The sequence below is a fragment of the Micromys minutus genome (assembly GCF_963924665.1).
Source record: "Micromys minutus genome assembly, chromosome: 32".
In the NCBI taxonomy this organism is placed as follows: domain Eukaryota; kingdom Metazoa; phylum Chordata; class Mammalia; order Rodentia; family Muridae; genus Micromys; species Micromys minutus.
Window position 1 is genome coordinate 19,645,844 of NC_137967.1, and position 18,379 is coordinate 19,664,222.

General features: G+C 53.1%; 1 protein-coding gene across 2 annotated transcripts in view; it reads left to right on the top strand.

Moving 5' to 3' along the window:
- The window catches only part of MARK4 (microtubule affinity regulating kinase 4), a 29,379-nt gene extending 14,228 nt beyond the window's left edge, over window positions 1–15,151 (top strand). The window contains exons 8-18 of one of the 2 annotated variants that reach the window (XM_080908984.1): window positions 74–310; window positions 4,483–4,602; window positions 4,964–5,063; window positions 5,894–6,003; window positions 6,095–6,254; window positions 7,114–7,331; window positions 8,404–8,507; window positions 10,745–11,023; window positions 11,136–11,215; window positions 12,377–12,421; window positions 13,889–14,091. In XM_080908984.1, the coding sequence (XP_080765110.1) occupies window positions 74–310; window positions 4,483–4,602; window positions 4,964–5,063; window positions 5,894–6,003; window positions 6,095–6,254; window positions 7,114–7,331; window positions 8,404–8,507; window positions 10,745–11,023; window positions 11,136–11,215; window positions 12,377–12,421; window positions 13,889–13,953 (1,518 nt within the window). In that variant the 3' untranslated portion in view covers window positions 13,954–14,091. Of the gene's footprint in view, window positions 1–73; window positions 311–4,482; window positions 4,603–4,963; window positions 5,064–5,893; window positions 6,004–6,094; window positions 6,255–7,113; window positions 7,332–8,403; window positions 8,508–10,744; window positions 11,024–11,135; window positions 11,216–12,376; window positions 12,422–13,888 lie in introns of both variants that reach the window. The other variant, XM_080908983.1, reaches the window with a different exon arrangement.
- Window positions 15,152–18,379: the final 3,228 nt, after the last annotated feature.

Below are 18,379 nucleotides of genomic sequence, written 5' to 3' on the forward strand. Positions count from 1 at the left end.
GTGCGGGCCTGTAATTCCAGCGCTGGTAGGCAGAGACAAGGCTGTCTTCACTCTCTGGCTTCTTCCCTCTCAGGCTGAGAACCTGTTGCTGGATGCCGAGGCCAACATCAAAATCGCCGACTTCGGCTTCAGCAACGAGTTCACGTTGGGCTCCAAGCTGGACACCTTCTGTGGGAGCCCCCCGTACGCCGCCCCAGAGCTGTTCCAGGGCAAGAAGTACGATGGTCCAGAAGTGGACATCTGGAGCCTGGGGGTCATCCTGTACACGCTGGTCAGCGGCTCTCTGCCCTTCGATGGGCACAACCTCAAGGTGCCAGGGATGGGGCGGGCAGGGTCGAGCGGGCCTGAGATCACATGTTCAGATAAGGAACAGGGGTGACTCGGGTGCCCGCGCCTGAGGGCCAGCTGGTACGGCCGGTACTGTTGGGGCCAAGCTGTGAGCTGTACAGCTGGTGGATTTCTAATATTGACCTGCTCCGGGGGAAAAACATTAGAAATTTCTGGGTCATGCCCCATTTAAGGCTTTTCAAATCCGGTGCGCGTAAAGAGAGGCAGAAACATGGCAGGAGGCGTGAGCCTCACAAGTACTGACAGAAGGCAGGGTTTCATTTCTGTGCAGTGCCCAGATCAGGGGAATCCACAGAAAGTGGGAACAGACTAGTGGCTGCTTAACGTTAGGATGGGGGAGGGACAGCTGGGCTCAGCTAAAGGGCTCAGAAATTTTGCTGATGGGGCTGAAACTAAGAGCCAAGTAAGCACTCTACCACTGAGCCACGCCCCCGGCCCCTCACTGGGGGATTCTAGGCAGGGGCTCTACCACTGAGCCACGCCCCCAGCCCCTCACTGGGGGATTCTAGGCAGGGGCTCTACCACTGAGTCATGCCCCCAGCCCCTCACTGGAAGATTCTAGGGAGGGGCTCTACCACTGAGCCACGCCCCCAGCCCCTCACTGGGGGATTCTAGGCAGGGGCTCTACCACTGAGCCACACCCCCAGCCCCTCACTGGAAGATTCTAGGGAGGGGCTCTACCACTGAGCCACGCCCCCAGCCCCTCACTGGGGGATTCTAGGCAGGGGCTCTACCACTGAGCCATGCCCCCGGCCCCTCACTGGGGATTCTAGGCAGGGGCTCTACCACTGAGCCACACCCCCAGCCCCTCACTGGAAGATTCTAGGGAGGGGCTCTACCACTGAGCCACGCCCCCAGCCCCTCACTGGGGGATTCTAGGCAGGGGCTCTACCACTGAGCCACGCCCCCAGCTTTCTGAGATATTCTTTTAAAATGATAAAAAATATTCTGAAACTAGTAGTGGTGATAATTGTGTACTCACCTGAATAGCTCAAACTCCTAAGATTTGTGCATTTAATTTTTTTTCTTTTGTTCCTACATTGTTTTGAATGGGATGTGCCTGCCATTCCTGCACTGAAGAGACCAGAGACAGGGAGATGGCACATTCCAGGCCAGTGTGGGAATCTTAGTGACACCCTGTCTCCAAAGGGAAGTCATGGGGAACTGGGGCTGTAACTCAGTGGGCAGGAGGCCCAGGCTTTGCCTCCAGCACCACCAAACAAAGAAAAAGCCCACAAAAAGATTGCATCCGCATTGGCTGGAGGTATCTGTGGTTTTCCAGGCAGAAAACAAAGGGATGAACAAAATAGATCATCTTTATCAGTTGCTGCCTGGGCTTAGTGCTAGGGAGGAACACAGACCCAGATAACTGGAGGTTACTGGGAAGTGTGGGGTGTGTGTCATCAGCTTGATTGGAAGGTGGGTTTTCTGTTGTTTTTGTCCTTTGATGTTCTTGCTTTGAATCATCGCCAGCACACGGAATGGTCGCAGGGGCAGAGTAGAGACACGCAGTGCTTCTCAGGAGGCCCCGGCTGGCAGGCTTCCAGCCCCAGAGCTGGCTCCATACGCACGTAGCCCTGTCTTTATTGATGTGCACCGGACAGTTCATTGTAGACACTGTGTCCCTCCGTCCCTAAAGGCTGTGGTGGTTATCTCCTGAGACTAGAGACATTTTCCTGTGACCGGTCACACACAGGAAGTGCAACATTGAAGCAGAGAGGGCCTCCACCCTAGGCCACAGTTAGACATTGTTTGTCTCAGGAATATTGATTGATTCATGCCCCAGCCCCTCACTGGGGGATTCTAGGCAGGGGCTCCACCACTGAGCCACGCCCCCAGCCCCTCACTGGAGGATTCTAGGCAGGGGCTCCACCACTGAGCCACGCCCCCAGCCCCTCACTGGAGGATTCTAGGCAGGGACTCCACCACTGAGCCACGCCCCCAGCCCCTCACTGGAGGATTCTAGGCAGGGGCTCTACCACTGAGCCCCTCAATGGGGGACTGAGTGATTTGACCTGTGGCTGACTCAAGTTACTTATTTTTCAGCGTGTTCCTCAGTCTGAGTGGTTTCGAATCGCCCATGGGTAGTTGCTGGAGGAATTCCTTAGCAGCTCCCTGTGCCAGAAGTATTGGCTACAAGAGAGAATGTAATGGGCAGGAAATGCCTTTTTCTTTCTGTACGAGGATGAAGCTGAGCCCTTTGACCTTGTTGGCCGGCCCATTCTTTCTCTAAAGGCCCTACACTACTTTCTGTATAACAGCAGCCCTCGTGCTGGTTGAGGCTAAAGTGTGAGGCACTTGAGGTGCCCTTCAGCAAAGAGAGAATGGGCCTTCAGTACACAAAGAATGGAATAATCTTTGTGAACGTCCCGTATGAAGCTAAGGCCTTTTCAAAGGGTCGGGCTAATAGCCCAGCTTCTTGCTATGCCCTGTTGTACTGGCCTCTGCAACTCAGTCATGCTGTTTTTGGTTTGCACACGCATGTGTGTGTGCACATGCATGCATGGTTAATTACTTATGTGTGTTAGAATTCCTGTCTAACACATGCCTGGCAATCGCTTCCCACTGAGCCGTCCTCTCAGTTCTCTGTGAGCGCACGTGTTCTCTGTGAATACCTCAGGCAAGTCCCTTTTTCGAACCTGTGTCTCTGAGCTGTGGGAGCAGAGGTGGCCGTTAACAGTGTCCACTTGAGGGATTGTACACATAGCTAAGAGCACTTGCTGTTTTTCTAGAGAACTCAACCTCCCATGATTCTAGTTGCAGGGGATCTAGCGCCCTCTTCTGCCGTCTGTGGGCAGTACACACACAAGCCAAATACTCACACATATAACTTTAAAGAGCGTCCCACTGGCTGGAGAGAGATGGCTCAATGGTTGAAAGCACTGTCTGCTCTTCCATAGGACCCAGGTTTGGTTCCCAGCACCCACAGGGCAGCTTATAACTGTCTGTCCCTCCAGTTCTAGGGGATCTGATACTCTCACACAGACATACATGCAAGCAAAACACCAGTGCACATAAAATAAATAAATAAATAAATAAATAAATAAATAAATAAATAAATAAAAAAGAAGTATCCCCTTGAATCATGTGTGGTGGCATATAGCTTTGAGGGGCTGAGCTTGGAGGACTGTGACTTCAAAGGTAGCCCCATCTGTTTAACGAGATCCTTTCTCCCGAACCCCAGGGTAAATAAACACATGGAGATCATTCTTGGAACAACATGGCTACCTGGGAGAGACACTGGTGGGGGACAATGGGAGGGGCCGTTCCCATTGTAAGCCTGGCCTGGTCTTTACATACTGGTCACTCTGTGGATGAGCTTGTGCCTTTCTTTGGTAGAGTGGGTGCCTAGCTCGCAGGAAACCTCAGGTTCAATCCCCACCATTAAGAGAGTGTGGGGTCATATACCTCTAATCCCAGCACCTCAGAGACAGAGGCAACATGGTCGAGTTCAATGTCATCCTTGGCTATACGACAGGTTTGAGGTCAGCCTGGGCTATGTGAGCTTCTGTCTTCCAAATCTGAAGGCAGGGGAATAGTTAGTCTAGTAACAGAAACTTCAGGCTGGGCAGGGTTAGGATTGGGGAGGCAAAAGCAGAGGCAGACAAAATCTCATGAGTTTGAGGCCAGCCTGGTGTGCAGAGTGAATTCTGGGACAGCCAGGGCTACGCAGTAAGAGCCTGTCTCAAAATTTTTCTTTCATTTAAAGAAATAAAAGGAGAACTAGAAATCTTAAGGATCTTAGGAACATGCTCAGCTAGCTACCTGTGAGGCCAGTGGAAATCTCTCCATTTCTTCCCCAAGCACCATGGAACCTGGGCATGGAGGCTCGTGTTGTCTTCCCAGGATTCCTGAAGTGAAGCTCTGGGCAGGAGGAGGCTCTTTTCCGTGATATCCTGTCTCAAAGCAGGGGAGGGGAGGAAGACTTTAAACTGGCTAGCTCTAGGGCACCCCCTTTTCACAGACGAGAAAGTGTGGTCAGGAAAACAGGGCTGAGTTTCTTTCTATATTTGGACTGGACTTCCATCATCTCTCTATTCTTCCAGGAGGTCTGGGCCTGGGTGTTGGGGTGAGCCCTGTCTGCAGGGGTGAGGTGGGGTGGGTGCAGGGATGAGCCCTGTCCTGTCCTCATAGGAGCTGCGGGAGCGAGTCCTCAGAGGAAAGTACCGAGTCCCCTTCTACATGTCTACAGACTGCGAGAGCATTCTGCGGAGATTTCTGGTGCTGAACCCTGCAAAACGCTGTACTCTAGAGGTGAGCCAGCTCCCAGGACCCTGTGTGCTCTTCCTGTCTCCTGATCCCTGTGGTTCTATCCCTCCTGCCTGGGGCTGGGTTCAGCTCTGAGTGGAGACAGACAGCCAGGAGGAGGCTCCTGGATGGTCCCTGCCATGTCAGTAATTAAGCTAATGAGCTCTTAGGATGATTACAGGGTGCTGTGGACCCAGATGATGCGGAGGAGGAGGGTGGTAGGAAAGGCTGTGGCAGGGGGTGCAACGGCTGGCTAGGTCTTCACAGCCTCTCTGTTTGGGGGTGGTAGGCTCGGCAGGGAGTCCCTCTTGGAGTCCTGTTTCTGGTGCCTTTCCTTCCTTCTCATCGCTGTCTCCCTTGTCCTCAGCAAATCATGAAAGACAAATGGATCAACATTGGCTATGAGGGTGAGGAGCTGAAGCCATACACAGAGCCCGAGGAGGACTTCGGGGACACTAAGAGAATTGGTGAGAGTCAGGGAAGCAGGCGCTTCAGGCTCAGGGGTTGCAAAAGCCAAGGCTGGTGGCCGTTGCTTCTGCTCTTGCTGGTCGGCACTGAGCTATGGAGAATAGTTGAGGGATGTCTCTCCCTGCACCGTGTTTGAGCTATGTGTCCCCCAGTGAGTGTTTTCCCTGGGCATCTAGTTCTTTATCTAGGAAATAGCAATATTCACACAGGCCAGCTCAGAGCTGACAAATTAGGAGAGGAAGCTGATATACATATATACCTATGTCCAGAATCCCCCAGTGAGGGGCTGGGGGCGTGGCTCAGTGGTAGAGCCCCTGCCTAGAATCCCCCAGTGAGGGGCTGGGGGTGTGGCTCAGTGGTAGAGCCCCTGCCTAGAATCCCCCAGTGAGGGGCTGGGGTGTGGCTCAGTGGTAGAGCCCCTGCCTAGAATCCCCCAGTGAGGGGCTGGGGTGTGGCTCAGTGGTAGAGCCCCTGCCTAGAATCCCCCAGTGAGGGGTTAGGGTGTGGCATTCTTATGACTGTTCTGATGCTATCAGTGTAGCCTTAGGGGTGGAACTTTTTGATTTGTCAAAACTTGGTGGTGTGTGTGTATTGATCCATCTAGTGTGCCTTTGTAGTTCAGACAATGATTGGCCTGACCTGGGTCACAGGCCTACCCTGGGTAGGAGCAGGCAGGGGTTAGCAAACTGGTCTTATTAGGGAAGGAATTTTCTTCGATGAAAACTTGTATCTGGTGGCAGAGTTGGAGAAGGGCAGGTACTACTGAAAGACACAGGTGGAAGGGACAGCCTGGGGAGGAGACTGACCCTTTTCTTCGTCCATCTCCCAGAGGTGATGGTGGGTATGGGCTACACACGGGAAGAAATCAAAGAGGCCTTGACCAACCAGAAGTACAACGAGGTGACCGCCACCTACCTCCTGCTGGGCAGGAAGACTGAGGTCAGAGGTCGGGGCCTTGGGCCTTGGGTGGAGGGACTTGGGGCCAGCCGCATGAACAGGGCTGAGGTGTCTGGCATGTTTTCTCTTGTAGGAGGATGGGGACCGGGGTGCCCCAGGGCTGGCCCTGGCACGGGTGCGGGCGCCCAGCGACACCACCAACGGGACAAGCTCCAGCAAAGGCAGCAGCCACAACAAAGGGCAACGGGCTTCTTCCTCCACCTACCACCGACAGCGCCGGCACAGCGACTTCTGTGAGTGTCCCCATCCCGGAAGCGTAGCCCAGCCTTGATTGGCAATCAGAAGCTAGCTGGAGCTAGCCGCAGATGTCAGGGAAATGGTTCTGGGGGTAGAGTTGAGATCTCACTAGATAATCCAGACCGGCCTCAAATTCATCATCCTCCTGCCTCAGCCTTCCAGGTGAACTGGTGGGCACGTCTCCTGGCTGGAGAGGAGTGACTCACACAGGGAGGGACACTAGGTGCTCCGTGGGTGCCAGGAATTGACTCTGGGTCCACTGAGCCAACTCTTTAGTGCCCAGACAGCTTAGACTGCTTGCGAGCTCACCTCACATGCAACCTAGATTCCGAAGTAGGCTCCGCAAGTGTTGGCCTCTGGAAAAGCTCAGGCACAGGACTCCATGTACAATGTGGCTGCCGAGAGCCCGCCTTCTCATCAGCTCCACACTGATGTGGGGAGTGGCTTTCCCTGGAAGTCTAGTACTTAGTTTCTTTACTGTTGGTGTGGGAAAATATTCTCAGGAGAGCAGCTTAAGGAATGGTGGGTTTATTAGGGCAGGAGTCACTGTCATGGAGAAGCCACAGCTGCAGGAGCTGGTCACATTGTATCCACAGTCAGAGTAGTGAATGCATCTGAGTGGGCATTAGTGCTAGGCTCACTTTCTCCACTCTCATGCAGTTCAGTCTCCAGCCTAGGGATTGGTGCTGCCCACAGTGGGTGTATCTCACCCCAAATAACACAATGAAGCTGACCCTTACAAACCTGGAACTGTCCCCAAGCAACCTAATCCCAACCACCACTCAGGTTCTAGATTGTTGGCAACGCTGACCCTTACAGTTATCGAGTCACTAACCGGTTCCACCCCTCCACCAGGTGGCCCCTCCCCTGCCCCGCTGCACCCGAAGCGCAGCCCAACCAGCACAGGGGACACGGAACTCAAAGAAGAGCGGCTGCCGAGCCGGAAGGCAAGCTGCAGCGCAGCGGGCAGTGGGAGCCGAGGTTTGCCCCCGTCCAGCCCCATGGTCAGCAGTGCCCACAACCCCAACAAGGCAGAGATCCCTGAGCGGCGGAAGGACAGCACTAGCACCCCAGTGAGTGGCTCTGCGATAGTTCGTTTTAACAAGCACTTAACGCGTGTGCACATACCACACACACACACACACACACACACACACACACACACACACATCATCCCCCAGCCATGCCTGGTGCATGCCTATAATCCCAACTCTCAGGAGCCTGAGCAGAAAAATCGTGGGTTCCAGGCCAGCCTTAGAAAAAGATTAAGAAAATATTTAAAAGTAAGGAATTCTTGTTAATTTTTATGGAGTTAACCTCAGGGCTGAGGGCATAGCTCCAGGCAGAGTCCTTCCATGTAACACCCAAACAGGCCAGAGGAAGGTGTGTCCCCCTCCCCATAGAGCTGGAGATAATTACAGTCATGAGCGGCTCCTGGGAATCTGGAGGAAAAAGGAAGAAAAGGGAAAGAGGAATGGGGTGTCTCAGCAGACGCTTGCCTAGGTGCCGGTGACGTGCAGACCTCTCTTGGAGGCAGAAGGATCAACATTTCTATTCTCAGCTACATAGTTTGAACCCAGCCCGGGACACATGAGACCCTGTGTTGCACAAAGGAGCCAGGAAGGACTGAGCAGCAGGAGCTCAGTGGTTAAGAGCACTGGCTGCACTTGCATAGGACCGGGGTTCGGTTCCCAGCACCCACATGGTGGCTTGCAACTGTCACTTCCAGGGGAGCCGTCGCCCTCTTCTGGCCTCTTGAGGGCACTGCACACAGATGGTACACAGGTATACGTTCCAGGCAAAATCAAATAAAATAAAATCTCTTAAAATGGAAAAATAAGGCTGGAAAGGTACTGAAGTTTAGAGCACTGACTGTCCTTCCAGAGGACCTGGGTTCGATTCTCAGTACTCACATGGTAACCAACAGCTGTCTGTACCGCCAGTCTTGGGAGATCCAGTGCCCTCTTCTGGGATCTTTGGGCACTAGGCACACACCTGGTACGTAGGCACGCTTGCCGACCAAACACCCATACAATGAAATAATGGTGATAAATCTTCGGAAGAAAAAGAAAAGTGCATTGCAGGGCGGAGGGAGGCCCAGGAGTGTCTTCTCACCTCTGTCCCCTCTTGGTGTGTCTCCCACAGAACAACCTCCCCCCCAGCATGATGACCCGAAGGAACACCTACGTGTGCACAGAGCGGCCAGGGTCCGAGCGCCCATCCTTGTTGCCAAATGGCAAAGAAAATAGGTATGTGACTCAGTGGCTGGGATGAAGGGGAACTGGCGGGTGGGTGAGCGCACACACATACACACATGCACACACGCACACATGCACACATATACACACACAGAGACACACCTCCACACACCTTCCACACACACACATACACAGATGCACATACATGCACACATATACACACACAGACACACAGACACACACCTTACACACAGATGCACATACATGCACACGCATACACACACAGACATACCTCCACACACCTTCCACATACACACACACACACACACACACACACAGATCAAAGAGGACACAGGAGCATGTGCCATACCCCACCCTGGGTAGATCTCGTCGATGGAGCTCCCACTCGGTAAACCCAGCCAGTGGTGCTGGGAAGGGAAGCTGCCTGGTCCTCCACCCATGAGCCTGGGAACCAAGTGGAGGTTTTGAATGATTCACTTTAGAACTAGAAACTCCAGAGCCCTACATCACCTGGGCTGGGTGGCCTGAGTGGGGCGCACCTCTCAGCTGGAATGGAGCGATCACATAGGAAATGAGTGATCCCGCCATCCCGTGGCGTGGTGCCAAGCTTCTGAAAAGGGATCAGAGCTCAGGGTCAGTCTTGGTTATATAGCTAGTTTAAGGCTAGCCTGAGCTACAAGAACCTTCACCTCCCCCCCCCCTTTTTTTAAGCCAGGCAGTAATGGCATACACACTTTTAATCCTAGCACTTGAGAGGCAGAGGCAGGCAGATCTCTGTGAGTTCGAGGCCAGCCTGGTCTACAGAGAGAGTTCCAGGACAGCCAGGGATATACAAAGAAACCTCGTCTCGAACTCCCTTACCCCCCCCCCCAAAAGTGAGTTCTGGGCAGTGGCTAAGTTGGTAGCCCTCTTACCTGGCATGCACGAAGCCTTGGATCTGACGCCTGTTCTACACCAGGGGAGGTGACAGAAGCCTGTAACCCTGCACTGGGACAGTGAATGCAGGAGGAGCAGAAGTTTAAGGCTAACCGGGGTTGTGTGAGATCCTGTCTCAGTATAAAAAAGAAACAGGCTGGGCTGGAGAGGTGGCTCAGGGGTTAAGAGCACTGGCTGCCCTTACAGAGGACTCATGCTTACTTAATTCCTAGCGCCCACATGGTTACCAGAACATCCGATGCCCCCTTTGACTTTTGCAAGGCATACATGATCACAGCCATAGATGTGGGCAAGACATCCTGCACACAAAAAAATCTTTAAAAAATATAAAAGGGGGAAAAACAAGGAGGGCTCCGTTAATTCAGGCATAATTACCACCTACCAAGCTCTGGCGCATTATTGGCTGGTGCCCAGGGCGTTCCAGGATGTGGCTATGTCATGAGTGTTATGATTTGGTGGGTGTCAGTGTGAACGTGGGACTGATCAGCACAGGGTTAAGAGGGGATATTGCACAAACGCCCACGCCCCCCTCCCCCAGTTTCTCTTGTCTAAATGGGACAGGTGCTAACTGTTCCCGGGTCCCATAAACCTTTAACAGAGTTTAGTCCATAGATGACATTTCACGAAGAGGAGATTGATCGGTAGTTACTAAATAGACAAATAAAAAACTGATAAGGATGCTTCATCAAGCAGCTGCCCTCCGGCTGGCCTGTGTCCAGCGATGGCCTAATTTACTACCAACTGCATTCTGGGTAGATCCTAATCCCTCCATTTGCAGCTGAGAAGAAAGGAGGCTATGATGGAGGTTCCGATTTCTGAGACAGAATTCAAGAACAGGATTCTGTCGACCCTATCCATGCAGGCTCCTGCTCAGGGTTGAGGCCTCTGTGCCAACTGCCAATCTTCCAGCAATCTCTTTGAAGTTATGGCCTAGAAAGGGCACAAAGTATACAGAGCAACGTATTGGACGGTGGCCAGCCACCTGGTTTCTTGCAGCGTTGCATGCTGGGAAATGTAGTCTCCAGCTACAAGGTTGTGTGTATGACTTCTACTAGCTTAAGGGTTTGGATGCCAAGAAAGAAAGGACAGGTGTCTGTAAGGGAGGCATAGTGGCCTCTGAGATGTGGGCTGGGCTTGAGGGTCCCTGGAAAGGTACATATTGGAGGTCTAGTGTTACTCTGAAAGTAATTCATCTTAGAAACTAAACGGTCTGGTTTGGTTAGAACTTGGATGGAAAAATCTGGAGAGTGACCCAGTAAACAATTTGATGATCCAAAATGCCCTGTGACAGCCTTCTGGCCCCACTCTGACTTGTCTTTCTCTGCCCACAGCTCCGGTACCTCGCGGGTGCCCCCTGCCTCGCCCTCCAGTCACAGCCTGGCTCCCCCATCGGGAGAGAGGAGCCGCCTGGCTCGGGGCTCCACCATCCGCAGTACCTTCCATGGGGGCCAGGTCCGAGACCGGCGGGCAGGGAGCGGGAGTAGCGGGGGTGTGCAGAATGGACCCCCTGCCTCACCCACGCTGGCCCACGAGGCCGCACCCCTGCCCTCCGGGCGGCCTCGCCCCACCACCAACCTCTTCACCAAGCTGACCTCCAAACTGACCCGAAGGTGAGCGGCACCAGAAGTGGGGTGTGAGTGGGTGTATGGGCGGGGCCTAACCTGTCTTCTCTGCTTCGCCTTCTGCACCCCCTGTCACCACTCCCACCTCCTTACCCTGCAGGGTTACCCTCGATCCCTCTAAACGGCAGAACTCTAACCGCTGTGTCTCGGGTGCCTCTCTGCCCCAGGGATCCAAAATCAGTAAGTCCTGTCTCTTCTGCTCTCGATGGCCCCACCTCTCCTCTGCATGTCTGACTGTGAACATGCGTGTGTGCATATATGTGTGTGTCCTTAGAGGGGATCCCGTGGCTGTGAACGGGGCACAGCGTCTGTATGTAGGATCTGCGGAGTGTCAAAAAGCATATGGTGTTATAGACAGGGGTGCTGGAGCAAGCCATTTAGCTTCTCTGGTTCTTCTCTGCAATGTGAAGCTAGGTAACCAGAAACTGCCACGTGTGATCACGGCAACTCAGATCACTGCTGTGGAAATGCTTTTGAGTGTGTTACTCGGACATGTACTGTTGTCTGGCGTGACTGTTGTTATAGCTACGGTGTGCCGAGCATGGCTAACAAAAGGTAAAATATTGCTACCCTCACATAGCTAACCCAATCGAGGACGTGGGCCATAAGTTAGTGAAGTGCTAACAGCAAAAGTCCTGCAGTCTCAGACTGAGGCAGGAGGATCTTAAGTTCATGGCTAGGCAGGCTATAGAAAGAGAATTTTTCAAAAACAGTAAAGCAGGCAAGAGTGTCAGAGGGAGGGAAGAACATGTCTGTGCTGTAAATCTCTAACCCAGAATCCCCAGTGAGGGGCTGGGGCGTGGCTCAGTGGTAGAGCCCCTGCCTAGAATCCCCAGTGAGGGGCTGGGGCGTGGCTCAGTGGTAGAGCCCCTGCCTAGAATCCCCCAGTGAGGGGCTGGGGGCGTGGCTCAGTGGTAGAGCCCCTGCCTAGAATCCCCCAGTGAGGGGCTGGGGTGTGGCTCAGTGGTAGAGCCCCTGCCCAGAATCCCCCAATAAGGGGTTGGGGTGTGGCTCAGCAATTGAATACTCCTCAATCTCTGTATGTGTCTGCCTATGTGGGTGTGTTTGTGCCTTTTCTATGTAGGTTTGTCTGCCTGCCCCTTTCTCATCTTCCAACTCCTTCAGTATCTCTCCTCCAACTGCACTAACCATTTCTGTCTGGACCCCACTCCGGATGGAAGGGATCAAATCCAGACTGCAGCTCTCTCAGCAGCCAGGAGGCAGGCGGGAGAGCTGACCCACTGTGCGGGGCGGGGCTGCCTGGAGTCTGGTGGCAGTAGGGAGGGGGAGGGGATTGCTAATGCCCAGATTTACATTTTGTTCCTTTTCTCACTCTGCTAGGGTCGCAGACGAACCTGAGAGAATCGGGGGACCTGAGGTCACAAGGTCAGTGAAGTTCTCACCCTGTCTTCCTCTGGACACCCTTTCTCGTGCTCTAAACCTAAGGTGGTGGAATATTCTGGAACCTTTTCACCTGTACTGAGACTCATTTCCCGTAACTCATGTACCTTCCCATAGTTATCAGAGATCTGAGCCTTGCCTTCCCTCTGATACCTGTAGCTTCTCATCCATTGCCTCAGGACGTAGGCAAATCTAGTCACAGAATTGCTAAGAGTGTTGGTGCAGACCCAGCATGCAAATACTCTTGGAAGCCACTCCCACTGTGTTCTGCATAAATAAGCCATAGCCCCTGTAAAAACTACGAAAAGGTATCACTGTCATAATAAAGTGTTTTATCCAAGCTGGCTCTGGTTGCACAGGTCTGCCAGTCCTAGCAATTTGGAGATCAGGAGGGATGCAACTTCAAAGCCTGCCAAGAGTACAAAGAGCTCAAGGGCAGCCTTAGGCAAATTAGTAAGATCCTATCTTAGATTTTGGGGGAGGGAGGAAAAGAGAGGGCTGTGGTTTATAGAGCCCCTGCCTAGAATCTCCCTCGGCTGGGGGCGTGGTTAGGGCTGGGGGCGTGGCTCAGTGGTAGAGCTCCTATCTAGGATGCCCCAGTGAGGGGCTGGGGTGTAGCTCAGTGGTGTAGCCTAGCTTGCCAGAGACCATCGACTGTGGACCCTGTGTTACTGTTTGCTTTACCCTGCTTAGTTCTCCGGTTTAGAATCCCCTAGAAAATGTAGGTCACATATCAGTATCTAAACCAATGCCGGTGTGTGGTCAGAATAGTTCAGGACTCTGATTGGTCAGCTTTGGTCACGTGCTCATACCTGGCATACATTTATTGGTCAAAACATTAACTGTTCCAAATGAAAGAGAGATAAAGATCTCTTTGCTCTGGGACACCTGTGAGCCACCAGCGACACCATTTCCTGGCTTGGGAGGCTGAGGCAAGCTTGGGCTACATAAAGAGGCAGAAGCAGGCAGATCTCTGTGAATTCCAGACCAGCCTGGTCTACCCTAGAGAGAGCCCTTGGACTAAGTGAGGCTATTGGTCCCTTATAGAAATAGCCCAGCTCTGTTAGGAAAAGGAGCCTTGTTTAAGATTCGGTAGGATGCAGGCTCAGCAGCTCTAGGGAGACCACATCCACACAAACTCCCTCCCCCCAAAATATGAGACACAGCTAGGGTGACTGGGTGATTTGTCATCTGAATCCATTTCTTACAGCCATCTTTTTTCTGTTTGGCCTGTGCTATTGTTAATGTGGTCCTGTGAAGAAGATTACAGCAATCTCACGGTTCCTTTCTGCCCACAGACAGGAGTGGGGTGGGGTGGAGGGAGTACCTAGCTGCAAGGGAGGCTGAGAAATGCAGTCTCAAGTGGCACTTCTTGGGTCCCTGTGCTGATGGTGGGGTAGGGGTGCATCCCCCTTCCTCCACCCTGTCTGATCCTTGCGTTCCTTTCCTCAGTTGCCATCTACCTTGGGATAAAACGGAAACCGCCCCCAGGCTGCTCCGATTCCCCTGGAGTGTGAAGCTGACCAGCTCACGACCTCCTGAGGCCCTGATGGCTGCCCTGCGACAGGCCACAGCGGCCGCCCGCTGCCGGTGCCGCCAGCCGCAGCCGTTCCTGCTGGCCTGCCTGCACGGGGGTGCGGGCGGGCCCGAGCCCCTGTCCCATTTCGAAGTAGAGGTGTGCCAGCTGCCCCGGCCCGGCCTCAGGGGCGTCCTCTTCCGCCGAGTGGCGGGCACCGCCCTGGCCTTCCGCACCCTCGTCACCCGCATTTCCAACGACCTCGAACTCTGAGCCACCACCACCACCGCCATCACAGCCCGGGTCCCTTCTTCTTTCTCTGGTTCCTTTCACTTCCCCAAAAGGGGAATGGGACCGAGGAGGGGGTGCCCCGTACCATGACTGAACTTTCCCTGGATTAGATTGGTGGAGAGACAGTGTGGGGACACATGATCCGATAAGAGGGCTCAGCAGGGGGAGCTGGTACCCTCCTAGGGCCTCTAGTGGGACCCCTCCCCCATCTTGCTCTGCTGCAGGGCACCTGAGGAGAGACTGGGGGGACAGGAGTGAGAAGGGAAACTGAGGAAAATCTCCCATTCAGGGAGAGCTTCCAAGCATAATGGCTGGAGACAAAACTTGGAGGGTTCAGGGAGTGGGGGGGTCACAGGCAGAAACCTTCCCCTCCCTCCTCCTTATGCTCGAACCTCCCTCATGCCCCAGGCTGGCGCGGGGCCCTTTGTACAAATCCGTGTATATACTCCGGTCCCTCTGCAGAGCTCTCTTGGGGAGCTGCCGCTGTCGCCTCCGGTTTTTAAGTTATTGCCCCTCCCCCACCGGTCAGCTCCTCACCTGCAGCCCGTTACTCAATAAACATTAGGAGTCCCTCCAACCCCTGAACCCCTCCCTGAACCGACTGGGGTTTTCCTTCCCAGCCCTTGGCCTGCAGGTGAGCCAAGAAGCTGGGGACTTGACCCCAACCTGTGGTTCTGCTTGCTGAGCCTCTGTTATCTCATCTGCAGAATGGGAACAGTGGGGTTGGAGGGTGGGTCCAGGATTATTATAGAAGAGGGCAGAGCAGAACCCGGCCTCTCCCGTGAGGCCCCAGCCTCTGTGACACGCTCCTCTTGGCCACTCACTCCCCTCTGCCACATTACACTGGACCCAGAGCCTCTTCCTATTCCAGTAATACATGTATTCAATAAAACAATGACCGGTGCCGGCTCCACACTAGGCCCAGTTCTGGACACGAGGCGTACAGAGCCCATCTATGGGAAAGGGGCTGGTCATCAGAACCCTGGATGGCCCAGGGAAGAAGAAACTGAGGGTTCAGAAAGGAATGTCATGGTTTGTGGCTGTGGCAAGGTTGGTTCAGTGGAGGGGCTCCTACTTCTGCAAAATCCTGTGTGACTCTGACCTTTGACCCTGGCATACAGGAAGTAGAGGAAGGATCAGGGCCATAGTGCTTGAGGCCACCCTGAGGTACAGGAAACGGCCATCTCAATGTCTTTACAGAAGCCTGCCAGCACTGAATAGAGGTTGGAAAGGCTTTGGGTGTGCCCCGTCAGAAGTCCACCTGTCTGGCTTTTGACTCCCCCCCCCCCTTTTTAATTTGTGTGTGTGTGTGTATTTTTTTAAGATTTTATTTATGTATGTGAGTACACTGTAGCTGTCTTCAGACACACCAGAAGAGGCATCGGATCCCATTACAGATGGTTGTGAGCCACCATGTGGTTGCTGAGAATTGAACTCAGGACCTCTGGAAGAGCCGTCAGTGCTCTTAACCACTGAGCCATCTCTCCAGCCCTGGCTTTTGGCTCTTAAAAGCACCAGACACATCTCATTTTGTAGCCCAGGCTTGCTTTGAACTTGCAAACAGTATCTTCTGTAAGAACAGCTCCAGCCCTGCCTTCCTGGGACGTGCATCTCAGAAGAGGGCTGACTGGACAGTAGGGGGCCACGGTCTGCCGGGCAGGGGTGACACACCCTAATCCCAGCACTGGGCAGGCAGAGGCAGGTGGATCTCTGAAGTTTGGGGACAGCCTGGTCTACAGAGTGAGTTCCAGGACAGTCAGGGTGCTGGGGGGGGGGGGGGCTCCGGAGGCAAAGCAGTTGTGGCAACAATGATTAGGTTTTCTCTGTCCAAAGTAATGGCTGTGAGTGGCTCTGGGACCAGCAGTGATTTCTTCAAACAGACAAGCCACCTTTGTCACCTAACCTCCATCTTGGTCATTCTGCAAGTTCTTGGGGACAGTCCTGGACCTCAGTTAACCTAAGGCAGGACATGAATTTCTTAACCTCTAATGACTTCATTTGACTTTTTGAAGATTGCGTGTTCCTGTGAGTGGTTTTTCTGGTTGTTTGGTCAGTTGGTTGGGTTTTTTTCTTCCCTGTGCATTCAGAAAGCCAAACAACAGTGTTGGCTCCCCAGGCTGGAGTACCAGAAAACTTTGGGCTGTGGTTTGAGTGCTGGACTGAACCCATGTCCTCTGCTGGGTCAGCAAGTGTGCCTAACTCCTGAGGCACGTTTCTTTAAGACCTGGTGTTGCTACTTGTCTCTGACTGTGCTTGGACTTTTAGCAATCCTCCTGCCTCAGACTCCTGAGAGCTGGAGTTACAGGTTGCTGCTGTCCTCACCTCTAAGGATTCACACCTATTTTGTTTGGAAACAGTCTTTGTACCCATGTTCTCTCTGTTGGCCTTTTGACTGTTCACCTGTTGTAGTCACAGAAACTTGTCAGGGTGCCTGGGTTTGTTTTCATAGAGCCCAGATTGTTCTCTCTGTAACCATGGCCGATTTGAACTGCCAATCCTGCCTCCACCTCCCATGTTCTGGGATTATAGGTATAGGGCACTCACTATGTAGACTGGGCTAGCCTCAAACTCACAGAGCTCCAGCTGCACCTGCTTCCTGAGTGCTGAGGCTAAGCAGGGAGGATGAGCTGCCACACTTGGCAGTAATTGGCTTTTTACATACTCTCAAAACTGCCCCCCACACCTCTTCTGGCTCCTTCCCGGGACCGAAGACTCCAAACCTAATCCATTCCTAATGATAGCTCAACCCATGTGCTCCATCTGGAAGCAGAAACTGGCAGACAGCTAGCAAATATGGGAGCAGCTGGGAAGGAGGGGGAGTGTCAAAGCTTGTTTGGCAGAGAGCTTGTGTGATGCAGGATGCCCTGGTTTGGGTCCTCAGCACCGGCATGTGTCACACATCTGTATCCAGATGTCACACATCTGTAATCCCAGCATTCGACAGATAAAAACCAAAGGATTGGAGCCCAAGCCTGGTAGCACATGCATTTAATCCTGGCGATCAGGAGGCAAAAGCTGGCGGGTCTCTGTTCGTTCACAGCCAGCCTGTCTATATAGTGAGTTCCAGGACAATAATGGCTGTGTAGAGAGACCCTGTCTCAAAAAAACAAAACAAAACCTCAAGGTTTTTCTTGGCTATATAGTGTTTGAGGTCCAACCTGAGCTACGTAAGAAGCTGACTTCTAAAGGATCACCAACACAGGTGGGAACTGTGGCCTATTTTTAAAAAATGATTCCACGTTCATGTATTAACTATGGAAGGGGGCACTTTTGTCAAGACAGCTCAGTCCTGAGAGTTGGATCTCCTGCCTTGACATAGGTTCTGGGACCAAACACATCAGGTTAGCATGGCGTCTGTTTTTCGCCTGGTGAGCCGCCTCTACCGACTGCCTGCTAAGCTGTGCACGGTGGGTCTGCCTGCTAGCCCAGGATTTAGGAGGCAGACTTGGGAGGTTAGTGCAAGTTTGAGACCAGCCTGGGCTACACAATATGATTGAGGCCAACCTAAAGTACGTAGGGATAGCCCATGTCTAACAAAGGTAAGGCAGATGACTGAGTGGATGACAGCCTGTTGTATGCAAGCAAGGAAACTCAAGTTTGGGTCATCAGAACCCACGTTCATGCCAGGCATGGCTGTGTGCACCTGTGACCCCAGCGTGTGGACAGAAACAGGCTGATCCTGGACCCTGGGTCTCCCTCCGCTTAGCTGAAGCAGCATCAGGTTCAGTGAAGAGACTGTCTCAAAGCAGGAGGATGCCAGGTAAGGCAGCAGACATCATTAGACATTCAGTAGGCAGAGGTAGGTGAATCACTATGAGTTCGAGACAAGCTTGGTCTACATAGAGAGTTCCAGGATAGCCAGGGGTGCACAGTGAAATGATTGATTGAGAGCAACAGAGAAAGACACCCACAGCCCTCCTCTAGCCTGTCACAGGCGTGTGTACCCGTGCATATCAGTGCCAAGCATGATGGCGCACACCTCTAATCCAAGAACTTGGAAAGTAGGAGCAGGATCATTAGAAATTCAAGGCTATCCTTAGCTACAAAGGGAATTGGGGGCCAGCCTCTGCTACAGGAGCGGCTGTCTCAAAACAGCAATAAACTGGTAGCTGGAGAGGACCGAAGACAGAACAGAC